This window comes from Lynx rufus, unplaced genomic scaffold (genome assembly GCF_022079265.1).
Source record: "Lynx rufus isolate CCGP_SWC_20201006 ecotype Redwood Valley unplaced genomic scaffold, mLynRuf1.p SCAF_8, whole genome shotgun sequence".
Lineage (NCBI taxonomy): Eukaryota > Metazoa > Chordata > Mammalia > Carnivora > Felidae > Lynx > Lynx rufus.
This window is the reverse complement of record NW_025814896.1, coordinates 45,264,864-45,290,157: the sequence shown is the minus strand read 5'-3', so window position 1 is coordinate 45,290,157 and position 25,294 is coordinate 45,264,864. Positions and strand designations below refer to the sequence as shown.

At 42.0% G+C, this 25,294-nt stretch overlaps 1 protein-coding gene across 1 annotated transcript in view; it reads right to left on the bottom strand.

The window, feature by feature from the left end:
- The window catches only part of CFAP61 (cilia and flagella associated protein 61), a 270,944-nt gene that overhangs the window by 101,956 nt on the left and 143,694 nt on the right, over nucleotides 1-25,294 (bottom strand). Inside the window, exon 17 of the mRNA XM_047067515.1 lies at nucleotides 11,952-12,079. Within this exon, the coding sequence (XP_046923471.1) occupies nucleotides 11,952-12,079 (128 nt within the window). The remainder of the gene's footprint in view (nucleotides 1-11,951; nucleotides 12,080-25,294) is intronic.

The following is a 25,294-nucleotide window of genomic DNA, read 5'->3' as shown; positions in this document are numbered from 1 at the left end:
CAAACATTTCTTAACTTATAACTATCTAAGAATATTGGTCCAAAATCATAAAGTTTATAATGTGCAGTTTTAGTAGATTTTAGCTCTTCTGAGGGTGACATATGAGGATCAAATGTTTAAGACTTTTAATCTGATGACCAGTGAATATTTTAGAAGTTCCTACAAACAGAACAGTGAGTCGCAGGGTACATCTTGGATTTGGGCATACAGTAGACAAAATGGCAGAACAGCAGGACCACAGAGACAACACCGTTCTCAGATCTAGTGGTGTTGGCTTACTGTATATAAACAATACTAACATCACTGTGAGTCCTCTGCTCCAAAATCAAAGGTCACTGTGTCGTGAAAAAAAAAAAAAGTTCAAGTGAAGTGCTCAAGCCAATGAAACATTAAACAAGCGCACCTGCATTTTCGCAGCGGATAATTCCAGTGGGGATTTCATGTTGCTGTGGATACAAGGGGAGGAACAGCTCAGAGATACGTGTAAAGCAGGGAGGGATTAGAGTATCCAGGGAAATAAGTAAAAGGTATTGCGTTTCATTCCATGCTTCAGGGGGACAGCTACAAAATTAGGTCTAAACATCCTTATCCTTCAAATAAAGGGGTCACATTGCCAATTTACTGTGAGCATGATAAAAGAAACATAAAACTTTTCATGTTGCTTACCCTTCTGGGCAGTAGAAACCTGTCAGCCTGCCAAGTAAATGCTTATTACTTTTATTTTTAATTTTTTCCTGGCTGGGTTTTTTGGTTTTTGTTTTTTTTTTTTGTAGGGTTTTTTTTTTTTTTTTTTTGGCATAGCAAGGGCAACCAAAGCCAGTGATTTAATTAACTGCTTTCATTAATGCTTTTATTTGAATAGATAATGTAGAGAGAGAAAATAATTATCCCACATCAATCTAAATGTTACAATTTACTAAAATCTCTGCTTTCTGAATTGTTCAGAACAATGACAAAAATGTTTACTAAATTACAGTAAATCCTAGCTCAAGACAGCTATTTAACTTAACTGCTTATTTAAATAGTCAAAAAATAACTCCGATCTGATTCAGTCTTAATGCTATCACATAATGTCACAAAATTAATCATGACATGCTATAGATGGAACCTAAAAGTTGGGAACTCCCAATACCAAAAGAAAAATGGAGGGCAAAACAAGTCAAAATATTTATAAGTTGTTTAAGAGAATTTACCAGGTTCTCCCTGAAAAATTGTTAACTTTCTTCAGCAATATTATTTTGTTTAGCTCACAAAGAGATTTGTTTGACAATGTCCTTGGCCACTTCCTGTTTGTTGTCTTAGTAAAAATAGCCCAACAGCTGCATCCATGGCCTCCTGGCTGTCAGTAGTGGCACACTCAGACCTCCAGGGGGAGACCAAAGAAAGAGAGACCTGAAGAGGGTGGGGTCAAGGATTCTGAGCACTTCTAAAAGTGGGGGAGTGTTCATGGGGCAAAGAAGAAGTTCAAATCTCTCTCTCTGACCTTTTTTCTCTCTTCTCTTCGGTGCCATATTGCATGGCTCTCCTATTCATGGGAGCCCCAGTAGGAACCAGGGTGAGGCCTGGAAAAAGGGGCCAAGAAGCAAATCTCAAACCTGCCTGAATCCAGGCTTATGTCCTGGGACAAGGATCTAGAATCAACACTGAACCCAACAATGTCTGTTTGCCGGTGCTTTGTGAATTCTTCAGGGACCCTTCAGGGAGGGGGTGGTGGCCAGGGTAAGGGACTGGGGGCAGGGGGAGGGAGAGGGGAAGGAAGGTATGGGGATTCAGGAACTCAGATGAAAAGCTTGTGTATCTCTGCATAAAAATAACACATAAATCCTAACTGAAAAAATGAAAATGAATGTAATGTTTGAAATGGTCACTTAACGAATAAGAATAAAATTTGGAAGTCTGGCAAAACAAACTAAGATGAAATTGGATTTTGCTTTATAATTTATGGGAAATGATTATGTACATATGAGTAAAAATGTTACACATTTGTATTCTGATCATATTTTTATATACATGGAGCATATATAAGACGTAGATACTAAGACAGCAGTTATGAAAGACCAGCTGGAAAGCCTCTGCACATAAGAGATGGCAAAATGTAAGACACCAATCAATCAGTTCCTTAAGACTGGAACAGAGCATTGTGGGGATCCAAAAGTGATGAGGTCACTTGTGGAGGTGTGGGGTGGGGATAAGGACAGGTTTGCTGCTTGGGGCAAATGCTCGTGGTTACAAGGCTTTATAGACACCATATGGTCAGGTTTCCTCATGCATGGCATTTATATATTCTTGAACCTTTATTCTTAATGGTGATAGTTTAAGCATGAAGTATATGAGATGCTTTCTACTAGGTCCAATTTAGTGTGTAAATACTATGATATGGGGTAATGACTTCAGCTATGTCATGTTTAATGATAAGTTAATAATTATGCCTAGTAAGTAAGCCCTGAAGTAATGATATGACATAGAAGTTATATATGATTTGTTGAGAATTAGAAAATGTGGTTTGGAAAACAAGCTCATAAAAACAGGTTAATTACAATGAGCAATTATAGGGGGAAATAAGTTTCCTTACAGATAAGAGCTGCCAATTTTGAGGAAATGTCTACATAAATGGTTACTATACCCAGGTGCATGTTAGAATTACCTGGGGATTCTTAAAAATACATATTCCTGGAATTGTAGCTTCAGAAATAGGGGCCCAGGAAACTCTTTTTATAACTATCACCTCCACCTCCACCCCCATCCCAGCCCCACCCCCACAAATAGCTCTGATGTACAGAGTTGTTAAGTCTGGAATTTTCACAATCTGTTGCTTAGAGAAAAAGTTGCTCAACATTACGCTCATGTCTAGGACGCTGATCATAACATGTTTCTCCATCATTAGTTCTTAAAATAAAAGGAAACTCAGGGCTTATTTTTTTTTTTTTTTTTTTTTTTTTTTTTTTAGCACAAGTGCCTTACTATGTTGGTAAGGATTGGAAAGATTCTGGTCGTCCTTTTGAGAGAAATTATCTTCAGAGAATTTCAGTTAGGGATTAACACGGTCTCCAGAAGCCATGTGCCCAGTAACTGGCCTTGCCTTGTCTGGGTTTCAACGGTGGCTCCAAGCGCTCCAATCCCCCAGAGGGTATGACTACCTGACACCTCTACAGAAGACACCTCTACCATGTCTCCAGGCTTCTCCAAACTGCCACCCAATATCAAACGGTGTACGAGAAGGGCAGTTTGACACCTCCTTGTTCCCTCAAAGTGCTTGTAGTCACTTCTGTAATCGGTTGAAGGTATAGGGATGCAAGAAAGTGACTAGTGGATTCAGAGCTGAGTCGGGGTCAGGGAGCTGTGACTGAGTGTGTACGGTGTCCTTTGTCTTTTGGGAACTGAGGCTGCACATGAGAAAGGTGCGGACAGCAGGATGGGGACAGTTGGCATTGACCTAGTGCCACTAAAGTCCGAGTCACTCCTGGAGGGCTTGTTTAAACAAAAATCCCTAGACCCCATTCTCCAGGTTTCTGATACCGTAGGTCTGGGGTGGGACCTGAGAATTTGTATTTCTATAACAGGTTCCCAAATGATGTCCATGTTGGTGTTCCATTTTGAGAACCACTGTTCTAGGCACAGAAAAGTGAGGGGCTCCCAGTGATTTTGGGTGCATAAGAAAGGTGGGTAGAGTTTAATATAAGTTTCAATGAAGGAAGTATATGATCCGTTAAATATTTGAGACACATAAATAAAAAGTGAATTTTTTGTTTTGGCCTTGTTTTTTGTTTTGTTTTGTTGTTTTGTTTTTAATGCAGTGGAATTCCTGGATTTGGGGTGTGGGGTGCACTCAGAGCCCCCTCAAGACTTACATGATAAACTTGAGGTTAGTGGCAAAAGAGAGGACCCAAAATATGTCCAGATTAATGTTTGAAAAGCATCCAAGTATCATGAAAGGGCTTAAGAAACATCCATTGGCAGCCCATTAGGTAGTGATGGTCAGTGGGAGCCAAAGATGTGGCCATTATGACCATGAGAGTCTTTGGTCCATAAGGGATTTCTATCCCTCAGCCTCGGTAGACAGCTAACAGGGCAGGGCATAACACCAGTTTTCTCTGCAGTCAAGCACTTTTGCAAAACAGAAACACCACAGAGCATTGGTCGGCTTGCTTGGTACTCCTGATGGTAAATCTGAGATGGTAGCCATTTTAACTGAATTTCTTTTTTTTTTTTTTAATTTTTTTTAACATTTATTTTTGAGACAGAGAGACAGAGCATGAACGGGGGAGGGTCAGAGAGAGAGGGAGACACAGAATCTGAAACAGGCTCTAGGCTCCGAGCTGTCAGCACAGAGCCCAATGTGGGGCTTGAACTCACGGACCACGAGATCATGACCTGAGCCAAAGTCGGACGCTTAACCGACTGAGCCACCCAGGCGCCCCTAACTGAATTTCAAGAGAACATCTTTGCCAGACCAGGACCTCTAGCAGGGAGCAGACACATATACTGGTAAGAAACACCTCTGATTCATCCTTAATCCTCAGGGGAGAGAGTATCTTCCATATGAAGACCCTACCTCCCCAGGCTCTTCCCTCCTATTAGAGACAATGTGAGGCTCCCACAAGGAAACTGGATATGTAAATTTAATTAGTGGGGAGGTGCCAGTCTAATAGCTTGGAGTGATAGCCTTACCAGATGCTTTGTGTGTTATCACCTGATTTAACCCTCGTGCCAGTGTAGGAGGAGAGATTCTGGGTTCTCTCCCCATTGTACAGGTGAAGAAACAGGTTCACAGACTTTGGATGATTTTCCTGGGCCCCATCAGTCATGGGAGAGCTAACTAAGTGGTTCCTGGATCCTGACCCCCAGGGGTGTGAAAACACAGATTCCCACACCTCCCCCTGCATTTCTGATTCATCCTTATAGGGTGGCATCTGGGTATCTGCATCTCCAACAGATCCCTAAGCAATGCAGAAGTGCTGGTCCACAGACCACAGTTTGAAAACTACTGATCTAACCATATCTCTGTCCCAAATTAGAAGTAAAGTATTTGCCAACACATGCTTTTAAGGCCACCTTTTTTTCCAGCCAAGGTTTCTGGTGGAGTACACTGGATCCTCTTTAGAGCTACAAGAATGCCTGGGAAGAGAGGTGGCCTTGAAAACTTCTTGACACAGTCTTCTTATCTAGCCTTGCTTTTTCTCTGCCTTCATCTCTGCCCCTGTATTTCACCAAAGGACAACTGAATATTAATTAAGAACAAGACTAGGGGCACCTGGGTGGCTCAGTTGGTTAGGCTCAAGTCATGATCTCACTGTTGGTGGGTTCGAGCCCCACGTCGGGCTCTGTGCTGACAGCTCAGAGCCTGGAGCCTGCTTTGGATTCTGTGTCTCCCTCTCTGTCTGCCCCTCTCTGCTCACACTCTGTCTCTCTGTCTCCAAAATAAATAAAAATTTATAAAAAAAAAAAAAAGAAAGAAAGAAAGAAAGAAAGAAAGAAAGAAAGAAAGAAAGAACTGACTAAAGAAATTGGGATGGTAGGGAGCCTACCTATATCAACTGCAAAAGGTTCTCCCACCCCACTGCTTTCCTGTTCCTGTCTGCCTGGGGACATCTTTTGACCATGGGAGCTGGAGGGACAGGCTGGAAGAACAGTTCAGGGTGACCATGTGACCAGAAGGACAGGAACTGGTGGGTAAATACCGCAGCTTCCTCACACAAAGAGGGGCCACTCTCCATTGTGTCCTTTGAAGGGTCCCAGTATAGGATTGAGTCTCAGTTGCCCACAGCAACCTGCTGACAAATGCTTTTTGGGGGTGTTGCTGACTTCCCTCCCTTTCCCACCTCACCACCCTGCTCTCTCAGGTGATTTCCTGGGATGGCCCCCAAATAAACTGCTTGCATCCACATTCTTTGTTTTCAGCTTTTGAAGGAATGTAACCAAAGGCAGGTGCCGACATCATCATTTGAAAATGAAACAATAGTAGAGGGTGGAGACGGAGTGCGTGAGTTTATTACTCAGTTGACACCTGTGGTTATGTTTTGTGTGATCATGAAGAATACATTCCCTAATTAACATCCTTAGCCTCAAAGAATCATGAAAAAGCCCCACAAAAAATGACAATAAGCTGATCCCAAAAAAGGCCTAATATTGCTCAAAGAGTCTTGCTTTTCTTTTGTTCTGAGTCTCTAAAGTGGTGAAGGTAGGAGATAAGAAGAGTTATCCTGAAATGAACAGGAGTGGATAATTTCAATAAATGAAGATTTTTTTCATTTATAATTAATTACATTTAAATATTGGATTTAGTTAGGAAACTCGATTGTGATTCACAACACCAGGGAGTCTGGTCATTATTTTCCAGTGGCAGAATGTCAGGTCTTTCTGCCTGGGAAGGCCAGACCCTCTGAGCTTGACACGTAGCTGTCCCTACTCTCCACCCCACTCCAGCCACAAGACGGCCTCCGTATGGGCCCCTGACAGGTCCCATTGTGATGCCAACACAACAATACGGCAAGACGCGACCTGCCCAGTCTGCCTGCTCCCCAGGCACCTGGGAGGGCAGCGCTGCACGTGCCACGGGCCTGGCCGCCACGCTGCATTTGCCCTCGTATCAAAAGGACAATCAGGGAGAGCACATGTCCATCCGTTCATGGGGCCGAGACCAACAGTACAGAACAATGGCAGTCACCAACCTGTTCACTGGGGTTTAGCTCTGAGCTCAGCAAGTAAGCACTATTTAATTAGTCACCTAATTAGTGACAGGCCACACTGAAGGTTTCAGATGTCCTCAGACAAACGTAAAGATAAAAAAGTCTAATTAAGCTGCAAGCGCTTTGCTGGCTGCTGCCAGATCCCACAGCTGTGCCGGATATGCAGCCCCATAACAGGAGACCTGGTCATCCGGGCACAACTGCGGCTCTGCAAACGTGACCTCCTCAGTTCAAGCTATTCTTAGTGGCCCCCACGCACCCAACCTGATGAGGGATCCATGTTTAGGTAGAAAATCAGAGATTTTACCCCTTGATGAGATTCTTTGGGTTTGTCTTTGTTTGTTTGTTTGTGTGTTTGTTTTGTTTTTGTTGAGAAAACTCTTTGTGGTGGTAGAAGTGGAAGAGGTGGGCCTGGGCCCTCCCGCCCATCAGCGCTTTCTGTGAATCCAAGTGTGTGTTTCTCTAGGCGCACAAAGGGTTGTTGGGATACCACCCGGGGCTGCTTTCAGTCACTGTCATCCCAGGATGCCACTGCAGGCTCCTCAAGAGATTCTTTACCTCAGAATTTAATTAGGAAGGATTTTAAAACAATGGATTAAAAGGAGCTGCTCCATAATTAGGAGTAAATAATGTAACGCACTGAAGCAGGGAGACACAAGAGCTGAAACAGAATAAACCACTAACTGCTTCAGCTCAGTGAGTTCATGCCCTAGAGATAGCGAAGAAACCGTTCTGTGTAATTTGTTTGGGGGGGGGGTGCTATCTACTTGGGACACTGTCTGGGACAGGGCCTGGGGCTCTGCATTGCTAGCGAGCTCCCAGGTGATGGTGACGCTGCTGTTCCACTGGCCACACTATAAGAAGGACGTGAAACGTAAGATGAGTCCACAGACCTGGTTCCCACCCACCCTTTTGGGGCCATGGCATTTCTCCTTTTCTCTTTAAAAAATGATTTTGGAGTACTTCAGTGGAAAGTTTGAAGTATTCAAAGCATGACATTTTGAGGGTTCGGCAGAGAGGGACTTCATGCGTGAGGTGGCTGGTGAAAATATAACCTCTTAACATTTTGCGGGAAAGAGCCTCCTGCTCTCTGAAAAGAGCTTTCAGACTTCGTTGCAAAGCTCTCCTCCAGGAAATAGTGTTTCCCTGACAGGTGATAGATGCTCACCTCCAGGCCTGGCTGTGAACCAAGAAGATGAAGTTCCTTTTAGGACTCAGATAAGATTGGTGCTCCTTGGGTGACAGAACTTTGGGCTGGCAGGACCATGGGAGTCCCTGCCATGACCTTCTCAGCACAGTGAGGAAGACAGGCCATAGCACTGATTGACAGCAGAAGGGGGCTGACAGCTGAGGCCAGGTTCTTTCTGCTTTTCCCCATGATTGGGGTTTTAGACAAGTCTTATTAATACAAGTACTAAGAAGGATAATATATATGAAATACTTATACTGTCCAAGCCAAGAACATTCATTCTCAAAGGAGTGGGGCAGCCAAGTGAACATGACCTATCAATCATGAGAACCATAATTTAAAAATAGTTCAGGTCAATCATGTGAATGTCTTGGGATGCTGAAGAACCTAAATAATTCACAATAAAATGTCTTAAGAACTGCCTTTCCCTTCCGATTCACTGCCCTCTACACCATAGGTAAGTAGGGGTTTCCTCCTCTTCATGCCCTACACCAAGTAAGTTCCCCTGGCCCTGACTCGATGCCAGCTGTTGGTCTCCTACTCAGCTCCTGGTGATCACCATGGAAATCCGTGCCCTGCAGGGAAGGTTATCAGGAAAGGCCAGGATATGCATGTGGCTTGAGCCCACACTGGCCATAGGGTGGGATGTTGGGGCCCAAATACATTCCCTCCTAGGCTCCTCTTGGAGTTTCTTGGACACAGTATCCTGAGAAGATAAATGCATATGCCCTGGGGCATGGGGAACAAATTAGCTGAGGCTCACCCTGACCCTGAATTACCCTACACCCCCACCCTTCTCCATCAGCCAGTCAGGAGCCTCAGGAAGCCTGACAGAGTTTGCAGGAAGCTGTGAGAGCAGGGCTACCGCTCTTTAGCTCAGCCCTGGAAGACTGAATAGGGGTGGAAGGGTGGGAGCACCCCAAGGGATACTGGTATGTGTCCCTAAGAAAACACTTGTCATACATGTCACTGGGAACCGGGGGCCCAGGAGACCTTGACCGGGTAAGGACATGAAGATGCAGGGGGACCCACAGGCCTGACAACCAGAGATAAGGTGTGTCTGTGAAGATGTAACTGGATGGGTAACAGCAAAGGACCAGATAGAATGCTTTACACACACACACACACACACACACACACAAAAATTGAAACATCATGTTCACTATTCCCCCCTTGCATAGAGCCTTGTCCTACCGTATTAGTTGATAACTAAGGGCAAATCCCTTCAGCTCCCCCAGTAGCACCTTAGCACTTGAGGAAAGAAGGATGTAACAAGGGGTAAGAATTTGTACAAGGATTGCCTTTGGTGTCCTTTGAAGAGGACAAATGCTTTCTAATTTTTTTGCATGCACACAACACGAGGACAAAGAGTTGTCTGTTTAGATTCCAGACGACAGGATTATCAGGCTTTCTGGAAAAAGAGATTGCTGTACTGGGCCTCAGATGGGTTTTGCAGGAACTGAAGTGCCTCAGCTGAGTCTGATAGTGTGGTGCAGGAACTCAGGAGGGCAATTTTTCTAAATCTTGCCTCTAAAATCTGGATTCAATCCTCATTGGGGGCCAGTGTCTGGTGATCACTTCCATTTCATTTCGGGTCAAATCATTTATAACATCTAGTTCAAATGCAGTTAAGCTGGTAAGTAAAATATGCAGTAGGTTACTATGGTGATTGCTAATTTAAAATAATTAGGGAAAATAATGAGAAAACTATTTCCTCTGTGAAGGATTCAAGATCCGTAAACTGATACCAGTCTATTTTTAGTATACGTAATCTGTAATGATGACAGAGAACTGTGAGTACTTTAAAATGCTTTAAAAAGGTCTGTCTGATTGAGGAATTTAATCAACCAAGTACTTATATCCAAATTTATTCTTGTCTTTATTAAATCTAGGTTGATTCCACAAAAATAAAATGATATGTATATATCTTAATGTAATCATTTAAAATAAGACCATGACTAAGTATGTAGCTGAATGAAGATTTCAGACCTGTTTCTGGTAACTTCTTGACTACTATTTCACAAGTCCACACTGATAAATCACTCAGAAATGGTCACATATGACTTGCTGCTCAGAGTCTTAGATGAAGAGACCCCTCAGAATGAGGAGAGCCCTCAAACTGTAGTGTGGCACACAAGGGAAAATGGATGCTCCTGGGTGCTTCTCATTATTTCTTTCTTGCAATGAAAGATTGCTATAGACTGACCACAATATTTAAAGCATGTGAGCTCTGTTGCTAATTTCAATAATGACATGTGACTTATTTCTGATTAACTAGGGGTATGATCCAGATAACTGAACAAATTGGCTGGAAAGTGAAAAAAATCTTTATCTGGTTAATGTGATGTCAAATGAGCAAAGTAACCATTTGGGATTAGCTTGTCTCCTTATCAGCTAAGTGCAAACACCTGGTAGGGGTCATTTCCTCCACCCCTTTCCTTGTCTAACCCTTAACCCTCACCCATCTTCTTTGGACCAGTACTTTTGCTGGCTTCTGGAGGAGTGCTAGTGGGGAGCTTTTTCCCATCTTCTGCTTATCTTTTAGCACCTACAGTTTTGAACAGGAGCTAAAATTTCTCATGTGATCCTGAGCAAGAGATTTAAAAAAAACTGGACTCTTGATTCAGGAGTCTGTGGTTCTCCAAAGCCAAGCTCTTTTAAGACATCTATGAGACTATGAGACTTTATTGGGGCACCTGGGTGGCTCAGTCGGTTAAGCATCAGACTTTGGCTTAGGTCATGATCTCACCATTTGTGAGTTCGAACCCTGCATCAGTCTCTGTGCTCGGAGTCTGGAGTCTGCTTCAGATTCTGTGTCTCCTTCTCTCTCTGCCCCTCCCCCACTTGTACTCTGTCTCCCTCTCTCTCAAAAATAAATAAACATTAAATTTTTTTAAAAAGACATCTATGAGAGTTTTTTTAAAAAAATAAATGAGCAGGGATGCCTGGGTGGCTCAGTCACTTAAGCATCCAACTCTTGATTTCAGCTCAGGTCATGATCTCACAGTTTGAGTTTGAGCTCTGCGTCGGGCTCCTCACAGCGTAGAGCCTGGGATTCTGTCTCTCCCTCTTTCTGCCTCTCCCTTGCTCTCTCTCTCTCTCTCTCAAAAAATAAATAAACTTTAAAAAAGTAAAAAATAAATAAATGAGGAAACCAAGTCTGAGAGAAAATGAGGTAACACATCTAGGGTTCCGCATCATGTGCTGGTGATGCCAGGCCATGAACCCAAGTTCTTGGACAATAACCCAGAGCTCTTCCTGTCAATGAGGGGCTGAAATTCAGTGAGCAGATGGAGAGCTAGTCAGGGGAAGCTGAGAATTCTCGGGAATCATCTATCAGTAAAATGTGCTCTTAAAGGAAACCCATTTAGTGCTGTGAGGATTAAAAAAAAAACAGCACTGAAGGGATGCGAAGGCCTCAGTCTTCCCTGGAGGGTTTTACTCTGTTCCCTGGTGCCTAAAATGCAGGGTATGGAAGAAAGGTCCTGGCTTGTCTGCCATTTCAGAAAGCCTATTTGTGATGTGCAGTGTCAAAACTGGTTCCCAAATCTGCCTGATCATATGGAGCACTTGCTAAAATGTAGATCCCCAGAGCCCTCCCTGGGAGTTCCTGATTCTGTGTTCTGTGTTCCTGTCTGGTGCTGAGTCTGGGAGTCTAACAAATGCTCTAGGTGATTCTTATGATTCAACCAATGAGGGAAACACTAGTATAGACTAGCGTTGGCAAAATTCTAGAAAGGGTCAGAGTGTACGTATTTTGAGCATTGCAGGTTAAACAGTCCCTGTCACGGTCTCTCAAATCTGCCCCTGTATCAAGAAAACAGAGACAACATATAAATAAATGTGACTGTGTTCCAATAAAGTTTTATTTACAAAAGCAAGTAGAAAGCCACATTTGACCCAGGAGCTATAGTTTGCCAACCCTCAGTCTAGAATATTTCACTGCTTCATCAATCCACCTAGGCAAGGTATATGGGGTGGCAAAAAAACTTCAGGTCTTTTCTTTCAAAACAACCTTTCAGGTATAGAAGAGAAGAGCCTATTTAAAAACAAACAAATAAAGTAAAACAACTCACCAAAATACCAGCGTCTCTAGGAAGGAAATTCCAACACTGGATGCACCAACCACAACAATCTTGGCATTGACAGTTATTTTCGGTTCCAATGTTAGTTTTCTATTTGTATGGTTCAAGGCGTAACCCAACTAGAATAAAAGATACAAAGAAAAAGAGAGACTTAAAGAAGATATAGCTGAGTCTGTGCTCCCAGATTGGTAATTATGTAGAAGAGTTATTTAACCAGGACACTACTGGCAAATCAGACTAAATGCCCATGCACAGCCATAGTGAAATTTATGGAAAATAATTTTTAAGATATTAACATGAGTTTGGGAAAATACCTAATACCTAGTCTGCCTCACATAAAAATGCTTGGTTTACATAATTTTTTTCTTATTGCTGATGGATGTTTCTTACAAAACTGAGGCCCTTTATGATTAGAAACAATGAGGTAAATAATCCCACAAGAAGATAGACAAGTTGCTCCTTAAGAATCCATAGTTTTATGAAAGGTCTCAACCTTTCCTTCTGTCCAAGATCACCCTGAAAACTTGAACAACAATGAGATTACAATTGTTGGGTAATTTAAGGCAAATATTAATTCTTTCCTTTCTGCGTCCCTCACACCACTTAGCACAGTGCCTTGCACACATGTGTTCAGTAATTTGTAGAATGACAAACCTTAGTTGAATGACAAAAACATGTTGGATGATTAAGAGTTATTCAAACTTTCAGATGCTCTGAGGTCAAGGAGAACTCTTAGAAGCAGAGAAGGTAACTGGCGATCATTTAATTTTTTTTTTAATTTTTTTTAATGTTTATTTATTTTTGAGACAGAGAGAGACAGAGCATGAACGGGGGAGGGGCAGAGAGAGAGTGAGACACAGAGTCGGAAGCAGGCTCCAGGCTCTGAGCCATCAGCCCAGAGCCCGACGCGGGGCTCGAACTCAGGGACCGCGAGATCGTGACCTGAGCTGAAGTCAGACGCTTAACCGACTGAGCCACCCAGGCGCCCCTACTGGTGATCATTTTAATGCCCATGTTTGGAAAACTTTCTTGAGTTGATTTATTTGATTCACTTTCCTGCAAAGGCTTCAGTGGAAGCAGTAAATGTATGAAGGAAAGATTTACAAAGAGATAAAAAGAGTAGGGTATTCTTGAAAGGATGTTCTATTGTGTCGATAGTCCTTAGTTCTATTTTTTTTTAAGTTTGTTTATTTTGAGAGAAAGGGAGAGAAAGAGCATGTGGGGGAGGGGCACAGAGAGGGAGAGAGAGAGCGAGAGAGAAACCTGAGCAGGCTTTGCATTGTCAGTGAACCCATGAACCATGAAATCATGACCTGAGCCAAAAACAAGAGTCGGATGGGCTCCCCCCACCGACTACTCCCACCTTTTTTCAGTTTGACCTTAGTTCTATTTTTAATTCATTAATTCAACATACATTTTTTATTTGATGTCTGGAAGAATTACAACTGACTTCTCATCAGTTACAATGGAGTCCATAAGGCAGTGGAATGACAGCCACACCAATGTACCCCACTCAGTTAAATTCTCATCACATCAGCATTAACTCATCCTACAGCTCAGAGATATTCAAATTCCAATAGACCAAATCTATTTTGAATTTTCTTAAAATCGTGAGTTACTAAGAGTTTGGAAATCCAGTAGGCTAATGGTAAAGTCCTATGTAAAGCTTGGCTCCCACTGACCTTCCAGTGCCTGAGGTAGCTTGGATGTGGCCACATGCTTTGCCATCCACCAAGGAACATGTGAAATTTAGAGGATAGAACCCTTATCTCTAGCTCTAGCTAGCCTAGCAATATGGAGGTAGAATAGGTCTGACCCAAATAATGTAATATAATGTAATGTTTGGATATTTTAGACTCTCCATAATTAATGCTGCTTGTGCCTTTCAGCATGCTCCCACCTTTAATGAAGCACACCATGAATTCTGGAAGAGATTGAGCTTGCTCCCATCTTTAAGAGGGGACTCCAGCTGACATAAACCAAGTCACATAACCATACCCTCCTTGCTCAATAATTGGCCCAGAATAGACACATGACCTATGTTGGCCTAATCAGACTGAATCCCAGGACTTTTATATGGTGGTTGAAAAAGAGAAACCTCTTGCCTTCTAGATAGTATTGGGCCTGAAATGGTATAGTCATCATGACACCAAGCAGGAAACAATCTTGGTTGAAGCCCCAACAGAATCACAGAGACATGGAACAGAAATTCCTTTCAGGGTTCTTGGGTAGCTCAGCCAGTTGAGCCTCCAACTTTGGCTTAGGTCATGATCTCACAGCTTGTGAGTTTGAGCCCCACATTGGGTTCTGTGGGGCTTGCTTTGGATTCTGTGTCTCCCTGTCTCTCTGCCCCTCCCCCACTTGTTCTCTCTTTCTCTCTCTCTCTCAAAAATAAATAAACATTAAAAGAAAAAGAGGGGCACCGGGGTGGCTCAGTTGAGTGACCAACTTTGGCTCAGGTCATGATCTCATGGTCCGTGGGTTCAAGCCCTGCATCAGGCTCTGTGCTGATAGCTCAGAGCCTGGAGCCTGCTTCAGATTCTGTGTGTCCCTTTCTCTCTGCCCCTCCCCCATTCATGCTCTCTCTCTCCCCCTCTCTCTCTCTCTCTCTCAAAATAAATAAACATTAAAAATTAAAAAAAAAAGAAACTCCTTTCACACTCTGTCTGAAACCCACACTGCCTTTGGAATCTTCAATTATATGAGCAATAAATATCAGTCAGCTATTACCACAGTAGTGCTACATAACAAACTACCACAAAAGGCATTGGCTTAAAACAGCTGTTGTTTTTCCTCACTCATGCATCTCTGGGTTATAGTACATCTGAAGGCTGGATTCAGCTGGGTTTGGCTCCAACTTGCAGATTCCAGATTGGCCTCACATCTCCGTCTTTATTTTGATGAGAGATAGCTGGCGAATGTTCTTCTGGCAATGGTAGAAGTGCATAAAGTAAGACTAAGCAATACCTCTTCAGCCTGGCCAAAGAAAGTCATGTGGCTGAGCCCACTATCCATGAGATGGGGAAGGAGATTCACCTGTAGTGGGAGGAACCTCAAAGGGCAGAGCTCAGGGAGAGAGGAATAGCTGGGGAGAAGGATGCAGTCTACCACATTTCCTCAGTTGTTTAGGACAGCTTGTTTCTTCTATATGCAACTGAAAGTTCCCTAACCTGACACATTTTCCAAATGACAATAATGAATGTATCGTTTGGGTGAAAAAATGTCTGTTCTCCAAATAAATGTCACGCTAATCTGGCCTAGAAGAATTTCCCAAGAGGGGTCAATGAAGAATTTTTTGAGAAAAGCAGTTAATTCCAGTATATGTGGGTGCCACCATGAACTGTGTTTTGATTGATTTATTTCCAAGACAGGTAGGGTGGCAGCTGATTCACACTCCAGCCAGCCTTGGGTCTGGTGGTTTACCACAAGGAAGACTGGGAGCATAGAAGTTGGTATTGATGAGAGAGTGTGGGGCAAGCTGAGGGCAAAGTACAGGCTAACAGCAACCCCTCTCCCAGGGGGGATATGTACGCTATTCCTTGGACACTCCTGGCTGCCCAAGAACAGGGGGGAAGGAAAGAAAGCAAGTGGCTGACTGATAGAGATCACAGTCATGCAGGACAGGAATCTCCTTCAGTTTACAGATAACTTAGTAAACTGGAAGAAAAAGGCAATCTTATCCATAGCCTAATCTCCAGAAACCAACCTATAGACTCTGTTTCCTAATATCACCTTCATCAAGATGTAAGGGGGTTTAAGTGCTTGCCATGGAGATGTGGGAAACAAAGGCAAATGAAAAATTAAATTCCCTTACTGCCTACAGCCCCTTGACAAGTCCTTGAAACAGGCAGAGTGACCTCCCTGTAGGAGCTCAGCTGCCTTGATGATGATATTTTGCTAGGGGCAAAAGAGCTGAACATTATGCCTGACCCCCCAGGATCCTGTGTCTCCTTAAACACATAAAAATTACTTTGCAAGCCTCATTTATCTTTAACCTCCAAGTATATGTTGGCAGTTCTAATTCCAAGCATATGGCACCTGACGTACATCTGAAGGGTCTCATGACTGAGGTTTTACTAGACAGTAATAAAAGATGTTTGCCTAACAACAGCTAGCCCCTCAAGGTCCTGGAAACCTTGCTTCCAAAATTCCTTAGAGACTTACGCTGTCCCTAACCCCTCCCAACCTGAAGGTATATAATCAGTCAGTCTTCACAACCCCAGTTCGGCTCTTTCTGCCCACGGGTCCTGTCCCTGTGCTTTAATAAAATCATCTTTTTGCACCAAAGATGTCTTCAAGAATTCTTTCTTGGCTGTCAGCTCCAAACTCCACTATCACCCCAAAACCCCCTCAGTATGATGGCATTTAATCACAGGTCCAATTAACAGACTTAAAATGCCAGCATCTTGACAGAGGTCAGAACTCCAAGATTCCTTCCACAGGGGTATGTTCAGACATTCCCCTCTGCTATCTGGAAGTGCACATTAACACTGAAGCATAGGCAGTAATGAAATTCCCTGGTAAAGAATTATAACCCATTTATGAAATAGCTCCTGTATCAATGATACAAAGGCGGCTGGGGAACAGAACAGAATGGTTTTTGTTTCCCACACAATAGCTTTAACACCAACAGCTGCCAGGCCTCAGAAATCACCTTTCTAACTGCTGAATACATAAAGTGGCCTCAGGGGTGTCAAGAGTTAGCCATCAGTACCAATGATGGTAGGTGTCTCAGGAAAGTGATCAGGCATCACAATGATTTTCAGTAAGCCAGTTTTGTGTCCAGGCTTTAATTAAAAACATATTCATCGTCAGGTATGGTGAAGTGACCCGAAAAAACCACATTTTTCTTTTGTTAGGGTAGATGGTTTTTAAGTACCTTGAAAAAAATTCTTCCCAGCCTGGAAATGTCTTTCAGTGATGACCGCAAATTAAGATGGCTTCTGCTGCTTTATAAAGGGTTTATTTTGCCCATAAGCAGGAGTACCAGTCATTTTTTGAAGGAAAGCAGAATATTTCCTCCCTTTAGATTCCTTCAAGCCACAGGTTTCCATAGCAAAAAAACCAAAAACGAAAACAAAAATAAAAACAAAACAAAACAAACCATACCATCAGGTATGGAAGATCCTCTAAGTCAAGCCAGCTTTTCCTTTCTTTGTCTGAAGATCCACTGAAAATGCCCAACACACTGGAGACCTAATTTTTTATTCTTGCTTTTTAATTTTCTTAATAGTGAAATAAAAATAAGGCTTTATCTACTGGCTTATATTTTATAGACAGAAATTAAATGTGCCTTGTGATAGTAAGTCATTTCAAAGATAAAACAGAGGAAATTCTGTAAGCTATTTAACTACATACCACACTGGTGATGACAATATGGGTGAGAAATTAGGTTCTTACCTCCATGTCTTGTGAAGACACTTATAATTCTTTTTTCTAATGATACTAGGTTAGCATTTTTAGACAAATGGATTATTTTATTTTATCTTTTATTTATTTTTATTTTTAGAGACAGAGAGAGTGCAAGTGTGCATGTGCAAGTGGGGGAAGGACAGAGGGAGAGAGAGAATCTTTTTTTACAAAAATGTTTATTTTTGAAAGAGAGAAAGAGAGCACTAGAGGGAGAGGGGCAGAGAATCTTAAGCAGGCTCTGCGCTGTCAGCACAGAGCCCCATGAGGGTCTCGAATTTACAAACCGTGAGATCATGACCTGAGCTGAAATCAAGAGTCCGACACTCAACTGACTGAACCACTCAGGCAGCTGGAGAGAGAGAATCTCAAGCAGGCTCCATGCTCAGCACGGAGCCGGAAGTAGGGCTTGATCCCATGACCCTGGGAACAAGACCTCAGCCAAAATCAGGAGTCAGACACTTAACCAACTGAGCCACCCAAGCACCTCTAGGGATAATTTTAAATGTAGAGATCAACATGTATCCCAGCATGAAGGAATACAACACCTATTATGGTATATACACAGACCTTCTAAGGCTAAAAGAAATGTTCCTTGAAATTGACCGTGAGTCCCATAATGAGTTTAAAATACAGACTTTCCGTTCAGTCCCAGACAGGAGAGGAAAGAATATTATGGGATTTTCCTGGTAGAAAATTCTACAGCTGAGCTTGAGGTGGGGAGGGAAATGACAACAAAGATCATGTCAAGGGGGACAGGAGTTGAGATGAGAAAATAGGGAACAGAAATGGGCACAAGTTTAAGTTGTGACATATTTGTCTGTAATTTCCTGTGAGCTTCCGAAGCGCAAGACTTGTCCGTGAATGAGCCGTCAGAGGAGGTTTTGGTTGCTCTTATTAATTTAGTTGGTTTGTTTGCTGCCCTCCACTGAGACAGTTTGCTTCCTGAAGTCAGGAACTACATTTTTGTTTTTTGAGGCATTTGTTTTCTTTGGGTTCTGATTTGCTCATTTTTTTTTTTTAATTTTTTTTTTCAACGTTTTTTTATTTTATTTTTGGGACAGAGAGAGACAGAGCATGAACGGGGGAGGGGCAGAGAGAGAGGGAGACACAGAATCGGAAACAGGCTCCAGGCTCTGAGCAGTCAGCACAGAGCCCGACGCGGGGCTCGAACTCACGGACCGCGAGATCGTGACCTGGCTGAAGTCGGACGCTTAACCGACTGCGCCACCCAGGCGCCCCCTGATTTGCTCATTTTATCTAAATGATTCCTGCCATACATTTTTAGAGATTCAATAAATGGTAAAAGATATATTAACTTTTGGTATAAAATAATATACCATATACCAATATACCATAAAGATAATGGTAAAGATACATGAACTTTTTCATGAGCCCTTCTTAAAGAGTACTGACATGATTTCCACTGATTGAAATTGTTTTAGTTGGCTCTTTGCCAGTTGCTTAAATGAGCAAACAAATGATTTAGACATAATCAGAACTACTTGGGATTCAATCTGATCTTTTTACTAAAAATGATGTTGATGTACACAGTCAGTTGAATTTATGCCCTGATTCACATACAGTTACCAAGAGACCTTAAATTCATAGTTTGGAGTTTCATGCATATTTGTTAACTATTTTGTGTTAAAATTAAAACTAAAATTTCTGTTAACTATTTTGTGTAAAATTGCTCAAAATGCAATTTTATCTGATAGACTTTAGTTCTGTGTTTCCACATCCAGTTTGGTTTCTCTTATGCACTTACTTAGAATGAGTTAGAATGACTACAAAAGCATTATTAAAACTCAATTTCAGTAATAGATCCCAAATCGGAAGTTACTGAAATTACAAATAGGCCAATAAACTAGGAAGCAGTCAAAATAAATATAAATGATGCTACATAATAAATGCAAGGTTCATACTAAAATGGAATATGATAATGTCTATGGTGAATTTTTTTCTAATGATACCATTTCATTCGGAGGTTATGTTCAACTTCCAGGATCATTAGACATGGCACCATTAGCCCGGTGGCAAGGTTTGGGCTTGTTTTCTTAATTCTGCTACTGGTTGAAATTCTGAGCCTCTTTTCCTTAAATATCAGTTTCTTCAGGTGTAAAATGGAAGTAAATTACACAAACCTCTGCCTTCCTCAGCAGGCAAACATGGGAACTATTCATTAAACAACATCTACAAATACTTTGAGCTTTTCAGGCAAAGATGTTACACAAGGTAAAATTGCACATCCTCTCTCCCATCTGCAATATGAAAGGCAAATCTTCGAAAAACACATTTTAAAAGGGCAAAACAATGAGCTCAATTTTCAGCTCCACACCCATGTATATATATTTTTCTCACAGAAAGCTTCCAAAGACTTCAAAGGGAGCTCTGTCCATGCAAGGAAATGGAAGATGGGGAGATCCAAAGCCATTAGGAATAGAATTTCTGAAATTCTTAATAGGCCTCCTTTTCCTTCATAAATGTAATTTTTTTCTTATGCTTCTGTATTCCCTTTTTTTCTCTTTTTGAGACTCTTTGTTTCCCAATATGATCAAAATAAATGACAGATTGATATCAGTGTCAGTTTCAAATTTCAAAGTTCACAAGTTACCCTCTTTGGGGCAAAGTATTGCCATTATTTACCAAATAAAGAAAGGGTAGAGAGGAACAGATATGTAAAAGAGAACTAATAAGTGAGAAATCACTTCCACAGATACAAACTACAATTATGGAAAGCCTTTCAGCTAAAATCATTAGAAGTGTTCAAGAATCTGATATGAACACCAATGCCAATGTCCTGACAGAGTAAGAAAAAACTGTGAAGAAGATGCTATGATTTTGAGCTTTGCTTTATGAAGGATTCTCTTAACTTTCCCAACACTTTTTGTAGCCCAAGCACTTCAGAAAAATGTGAACTGCCTATGGTATCTGCTGAGAGCAATGATAACCCAAGGACACTTTCTCACTTGCATTCTTTTTTTTTTTTTTTTTTTTTTTTTTTTTTTTTTTTTTTAAGTAGGCTCCATGAACAGCATGGAGCCCAACATGGGCTTGAACTCACAATGGTGAGACCAAGATCTGAGCTGAGATCAAAAGTCAGACCCTTAACTGACTAAGCCACCAAGGCACCCCTCTGGGTTGCATTCTTTTTTTTTTTTTTAATGTTTATGTATTTACTTTGGGAGAGAGAGAAGGTGGGGGAGGCGGAAAGAGAAGGAGAGTGAGAATCCCAAGCAGGCTCTGCACTGTCAGCACAGAGCCCGACATGGGGCTCAATCCCACAAACTGTGAGACCATGACCTCAGCTGAAACCAAGAGTTGGACGCCTAACCCACTGAGCCACCCAGGCTCCCCTGGCTTGCATTCTTAGCATGATAAAGAGCATACCCCAAATCATGCTACATGGGCAGAGTGGGCTGTGGTTAGTGAATGATCTACTCCAGGTACACTCTAGGCACTCATGAAATATGTGGGAGGCGAATGAAGCCCTCTGCAAAGTTATTAGTAATACTACCCATGAAGAATTGTTGTTTAAATAATTATATATCTTTAATTTCTTTACATTCTTCACATTATCCAGGGCAGACAGTGGGAGCATAATAGATTCTTGTGGCATTCTCCCACATAGATTGAATCCTACCTGAAAGAAAGAGGATTCCTGTATAAATTAGGGTTGGGCTTGGCTGCCTACAACAGAAAACCTAGCTTAAACAGAAAATAGTAGCTTTAACAGGATGGAAGACAATTTCTCTTTTACGCGAAGGGAATCTGGAAATATGAAGTCCAGGGTTACTGAGTGCCATAAACTTATCAAAGACCCAGACTTTTACCTGCCTAACTCCCCATCTTAGTGCAAGGTTTCCATCCTCACAGATGGCCCAGGATGGCTGCTGGAGATCAGACATCACATCCGCACTCCAGGTAGCAGAAAGAAGAGAAGGGGGAACAAAAAAGGAGCCTCCCTCCTAGCTGAGCCACTCCCTTTAAGCGTCCTTCCCAGAATTCCCATTCCAACTACTTCTGCCTCCATCTCAGTGGCCAAAACTGAATCATATGGTTATGCCTGATGCAAGGGAGGCTGGGAAAGAGTTGGGTGCAATGCTGCCTTGGATAAAATCGAGGTTCCATTATTAAGTCTAAAGGGAGCAATGGCTATTGGGGGCAACCTAGTGGCCTTGGCCATAGTTCCTTAAACTGCTATAATACATTGCGTAAACTTCTTCAACTTGCATTTTTCTTATATTGCTCTTATCAACTCCATCTGTACCAATCCTTTGTACACCCTTATTCCTCATCTGGATATTCTCATTATTTTGCAAACATTATAAAAAGTGAAAATCATTGCCACCCTATGGCACTCGCTTGTGGCCATTCTTACACATTTACATTAGAAGAAAAGTGTTTTGGGAGTTGAGTTGAGTGACCTTTACTGGATTTCATCGATTCTAGGAGGCACACTTTTTTCACATCTTGGCATCCCTGAAATCAACCTCACAGTCAATATCATCTTAATCACTGCAGTCAGCAGGCAGCGGCAGTGACACAATTCCTTTCCTGGGTGTGGGTGACTTGTTCATGGCTATTCACTGGCATAACTTCCAGAGAATCCTGTGTGTTATGTGTGCAACTGCTACTGACAATGTCTTCAAAAAGACTGCAGCATGATTTGGCATTAAAATGAACACTTACTGTGTTCCCATAAAGGCCTGAAAACTGAACGGCAGGGTGCAAATTTGATATTAGTGAAGCAAATATTAGTCATTGGAGGAATGGCTGTCATTCCATATTTTCTTGCAATGCAAAAATCAAGTGCTTTATAGGAGCAAATAAAGGATGACAGATACCCACAAGTAGATACCTGTGTTACATTTTGTTACCGAGACACCGGCAAAAGTTTTATTCCCATCACATAGCAAACAGTGCAATTGAAGGGAATGTAAATTGCCTCTCTTCTCTGAATAGATGAAAGAAATTTCAAAGCAATGAGATTTATATGACTGATTCATATTCTATTCAGGACTCCCATTAAAACACTGTGTCATAGCTTAATTTGCCATTTTTTTTCCTTCATGGTACATAAATAAGGTACAATTTATAAATGATAGTGTCTTAGATTTGATAAATTGATTTACTTGTTTTTAATTAAGTAACTGCCCTTGACAAGCAGCTCATAAAATCATTAAAAGTTTGATTGCTTTGGGGCACCTGGGTGGCTCAGTTGGTTGAGCGGACTCTAGATTTCAGCTCCGGTCATGATCTCACAGTTTGTGAGTTTGAGTCCTGCATCAGGCTCTTTGCTGGCAGTGCAGAGCCTGCTTAGAATTCTCTTTCCTCCCTCCCTGTGTCTCTCTCACTCTCAAAATGAATAAACAAACTGTAAAAAGAAGTATTATTGCTTTGATGCATACATGAGCATTGGCAAGGGAGATCCACTGATGGTTTTTCAGAGACACAAGATTCACTGATCCCCAATGTCAGGCACACTGGCACATGTACCACGATAACCTCAAATGGCTCCATATCCCTTCCTTCCTACCTTGAGTCATGTCACATGTTTATTTTTTTTTAATTTTTTTTTAATGTTTATTTTAGAGAGAGAGAGAGAGACAGAGCATGAGCAGGGGAGGGACAAAGAGTGAGAGAGGGAGCCATAGATTCTGAAGCAGGCCCCAGGCTCTGAGCTGTCAGCACAGAGCCCGACACAGGGCTCGAACCCACAAACTGTGAGATCACGACCTGAACCGAAGTTGGACGCTCAATCGACTGAGCCACCCAGGTGCCCCTCATGTCACGTGTTTAGAAATGTCCCCAGAGCCTCTGCATCACCCTAGTTGAATCTTGTCTGGCATGTTTCAGCTACTTGGCACTCCAGGTATCATCTTTCATACAGTGTCCCCCACAAAGGGAAGAAATGACTTCTCCAGTGTGAACACACAGGGAAAGGCAGGAATGAAGCAAATCCATGGCAAGGAAATGGTTTGCAGGATCGATAACCTGATCCTGTATTGTTTTCAAAGCACAAATTACTACTACAGTGCATAGGTCTCTCTTGAGAAACTTCACTGCTGCTTAATTATTCTCAATTTCTATATCCCCATGAAAGACCCACTTGTGATAAAATAAAATGAAGGTATGGCCTCAAAGGTTTTGCAAACACTCAAATTCAAAAGTGAAGGAAGGCACTCCTCCTGTTAAATAATGCCCTTCTGAAGTGAAGACATTCTCTTTTAGGTATCTGAAGACAAGAATGGTCCTCCAGGTATTAAATGAAAATTGCATATCTGAATGTGTTTACAATAAAGAATTTGACTCTGAATGTTTTAATAATTAGGCAAGGAATCAGAAAAATAATCTGTGATAAATTTATTTTCTTGAGATTTTTGTTAAATTAAAAAAAAAAGTTGTATTGTTTGTTGTTTTCCCTTTCTAAAAAAGTAAGAGTGAGGGTTATGGAGAATGTACGGGGTATCATCCATCTGAATACTACTTGCTTAAAGAAAGAGGACCTCCAGTCATCCTCTTTCCATTCCACATCGTAAAGGATGGGACACGTAGCTTATCAGGGATGCCTGAACAGTTGATACTTAGCCACTGGCTTGAAAATATTTTGCACTTAATATCATGGAAGTAGACTGGAATCTTCCCTCATTCCTACAGAAGGAACTTACATATACATAGCAGAGGGTTACAGTGTACAGAGTCCTGTCCCTAGTCAGAGAAATAATTAGAAAAAGCATTCATATAAAATTCCAAAGCCAGTCTAACTTGGTGGAGAAGGCAGGTGGATACGTGGAATGATTCTGAGGGCATTAGGATAAGCCTATTCAGTATCCTGCTGCCTGAAATTCTGCCATCAAAACTTTAATGTAGAGCTTAATGCAACAATGTCAACTCAACAAATACACATTGAGCATCTACCATGTGCCAAACACTGACCAGTGTGCTGAGGTAAGAATGAGGCATGGTTCCCATCTTTAATTCTCATTAAGTCAGATGACAGACCTATAAACAAATAAAATACAGTATATAAAATGCAGTGATAAGGGTAGTGTGTCAGGAAGCTATTGCTGTGTAACAAACCAACCCAAAACTGAGTGAATCGAAAGAACAAACATTCTTTAGCTCAGGTTACTGTGGGCCAGCAGTATGAGCTGTGCTGAGCTAGGCAGTTCTTCTGGACCCAGCTGGGAGGCTGTCGGATCAGCTGATGTTTGGGTGGTCTAGGATGGCAAGGAAGTCTTCTTACATAAAGTGCTGGCTGAGTTGGATTTGAAAGGATCAATATGTCCAGATGGACAAGGGAGAGAACAACTTTCTGGATGCGAGGCGAAAAGCCAGGACAAGGGTCTGCAAGGGTGACACATCCCACTGAAATACAGATCAGTCTTTACTAATGCATTTTCAGGTGATGTCCTGAGAAGGCAGGATGGTCCTGCCTGGACAATACAGGAAGCAGACACAGAAGGGGATGCAAGGAGTGGAGCAGGGGTCTGGAGAGGAAGCTAGGAGAGAAAGCCAATGACCAACTGTGTTCATGCTGCCATCTCCCACCTTTGGACACAGAATAAGATGAGAACTTTCTATTTGTTCTCCCAGGGGATAAGCTGTTTGCCCAGGTTGAGTACCTGGATATTTGCACTGCTGGTTTAGGCCTCGGGCTCATTTGTTAGGAAAATGACACCTGTGGAGGAGAAGCAGTCATTTTCCTGAGCATCTCTGTCTAAGTGAGTGCTGTTCCACAGATGCAGCTTTTCAATCTTGCTGTCTCCCCAACATTTCTTTATTTTCACCCCTGGTTCTTTTCAACACGGGCCTGCATGTCCTGACTCTAATTTTCGTTTGGAAGTTGTGCCTTCAAGCATGCTTTCAGTCTTTCAATTAGGCTCATTATTCCTGTTGACATCCAATTGTATCTCTGGGTG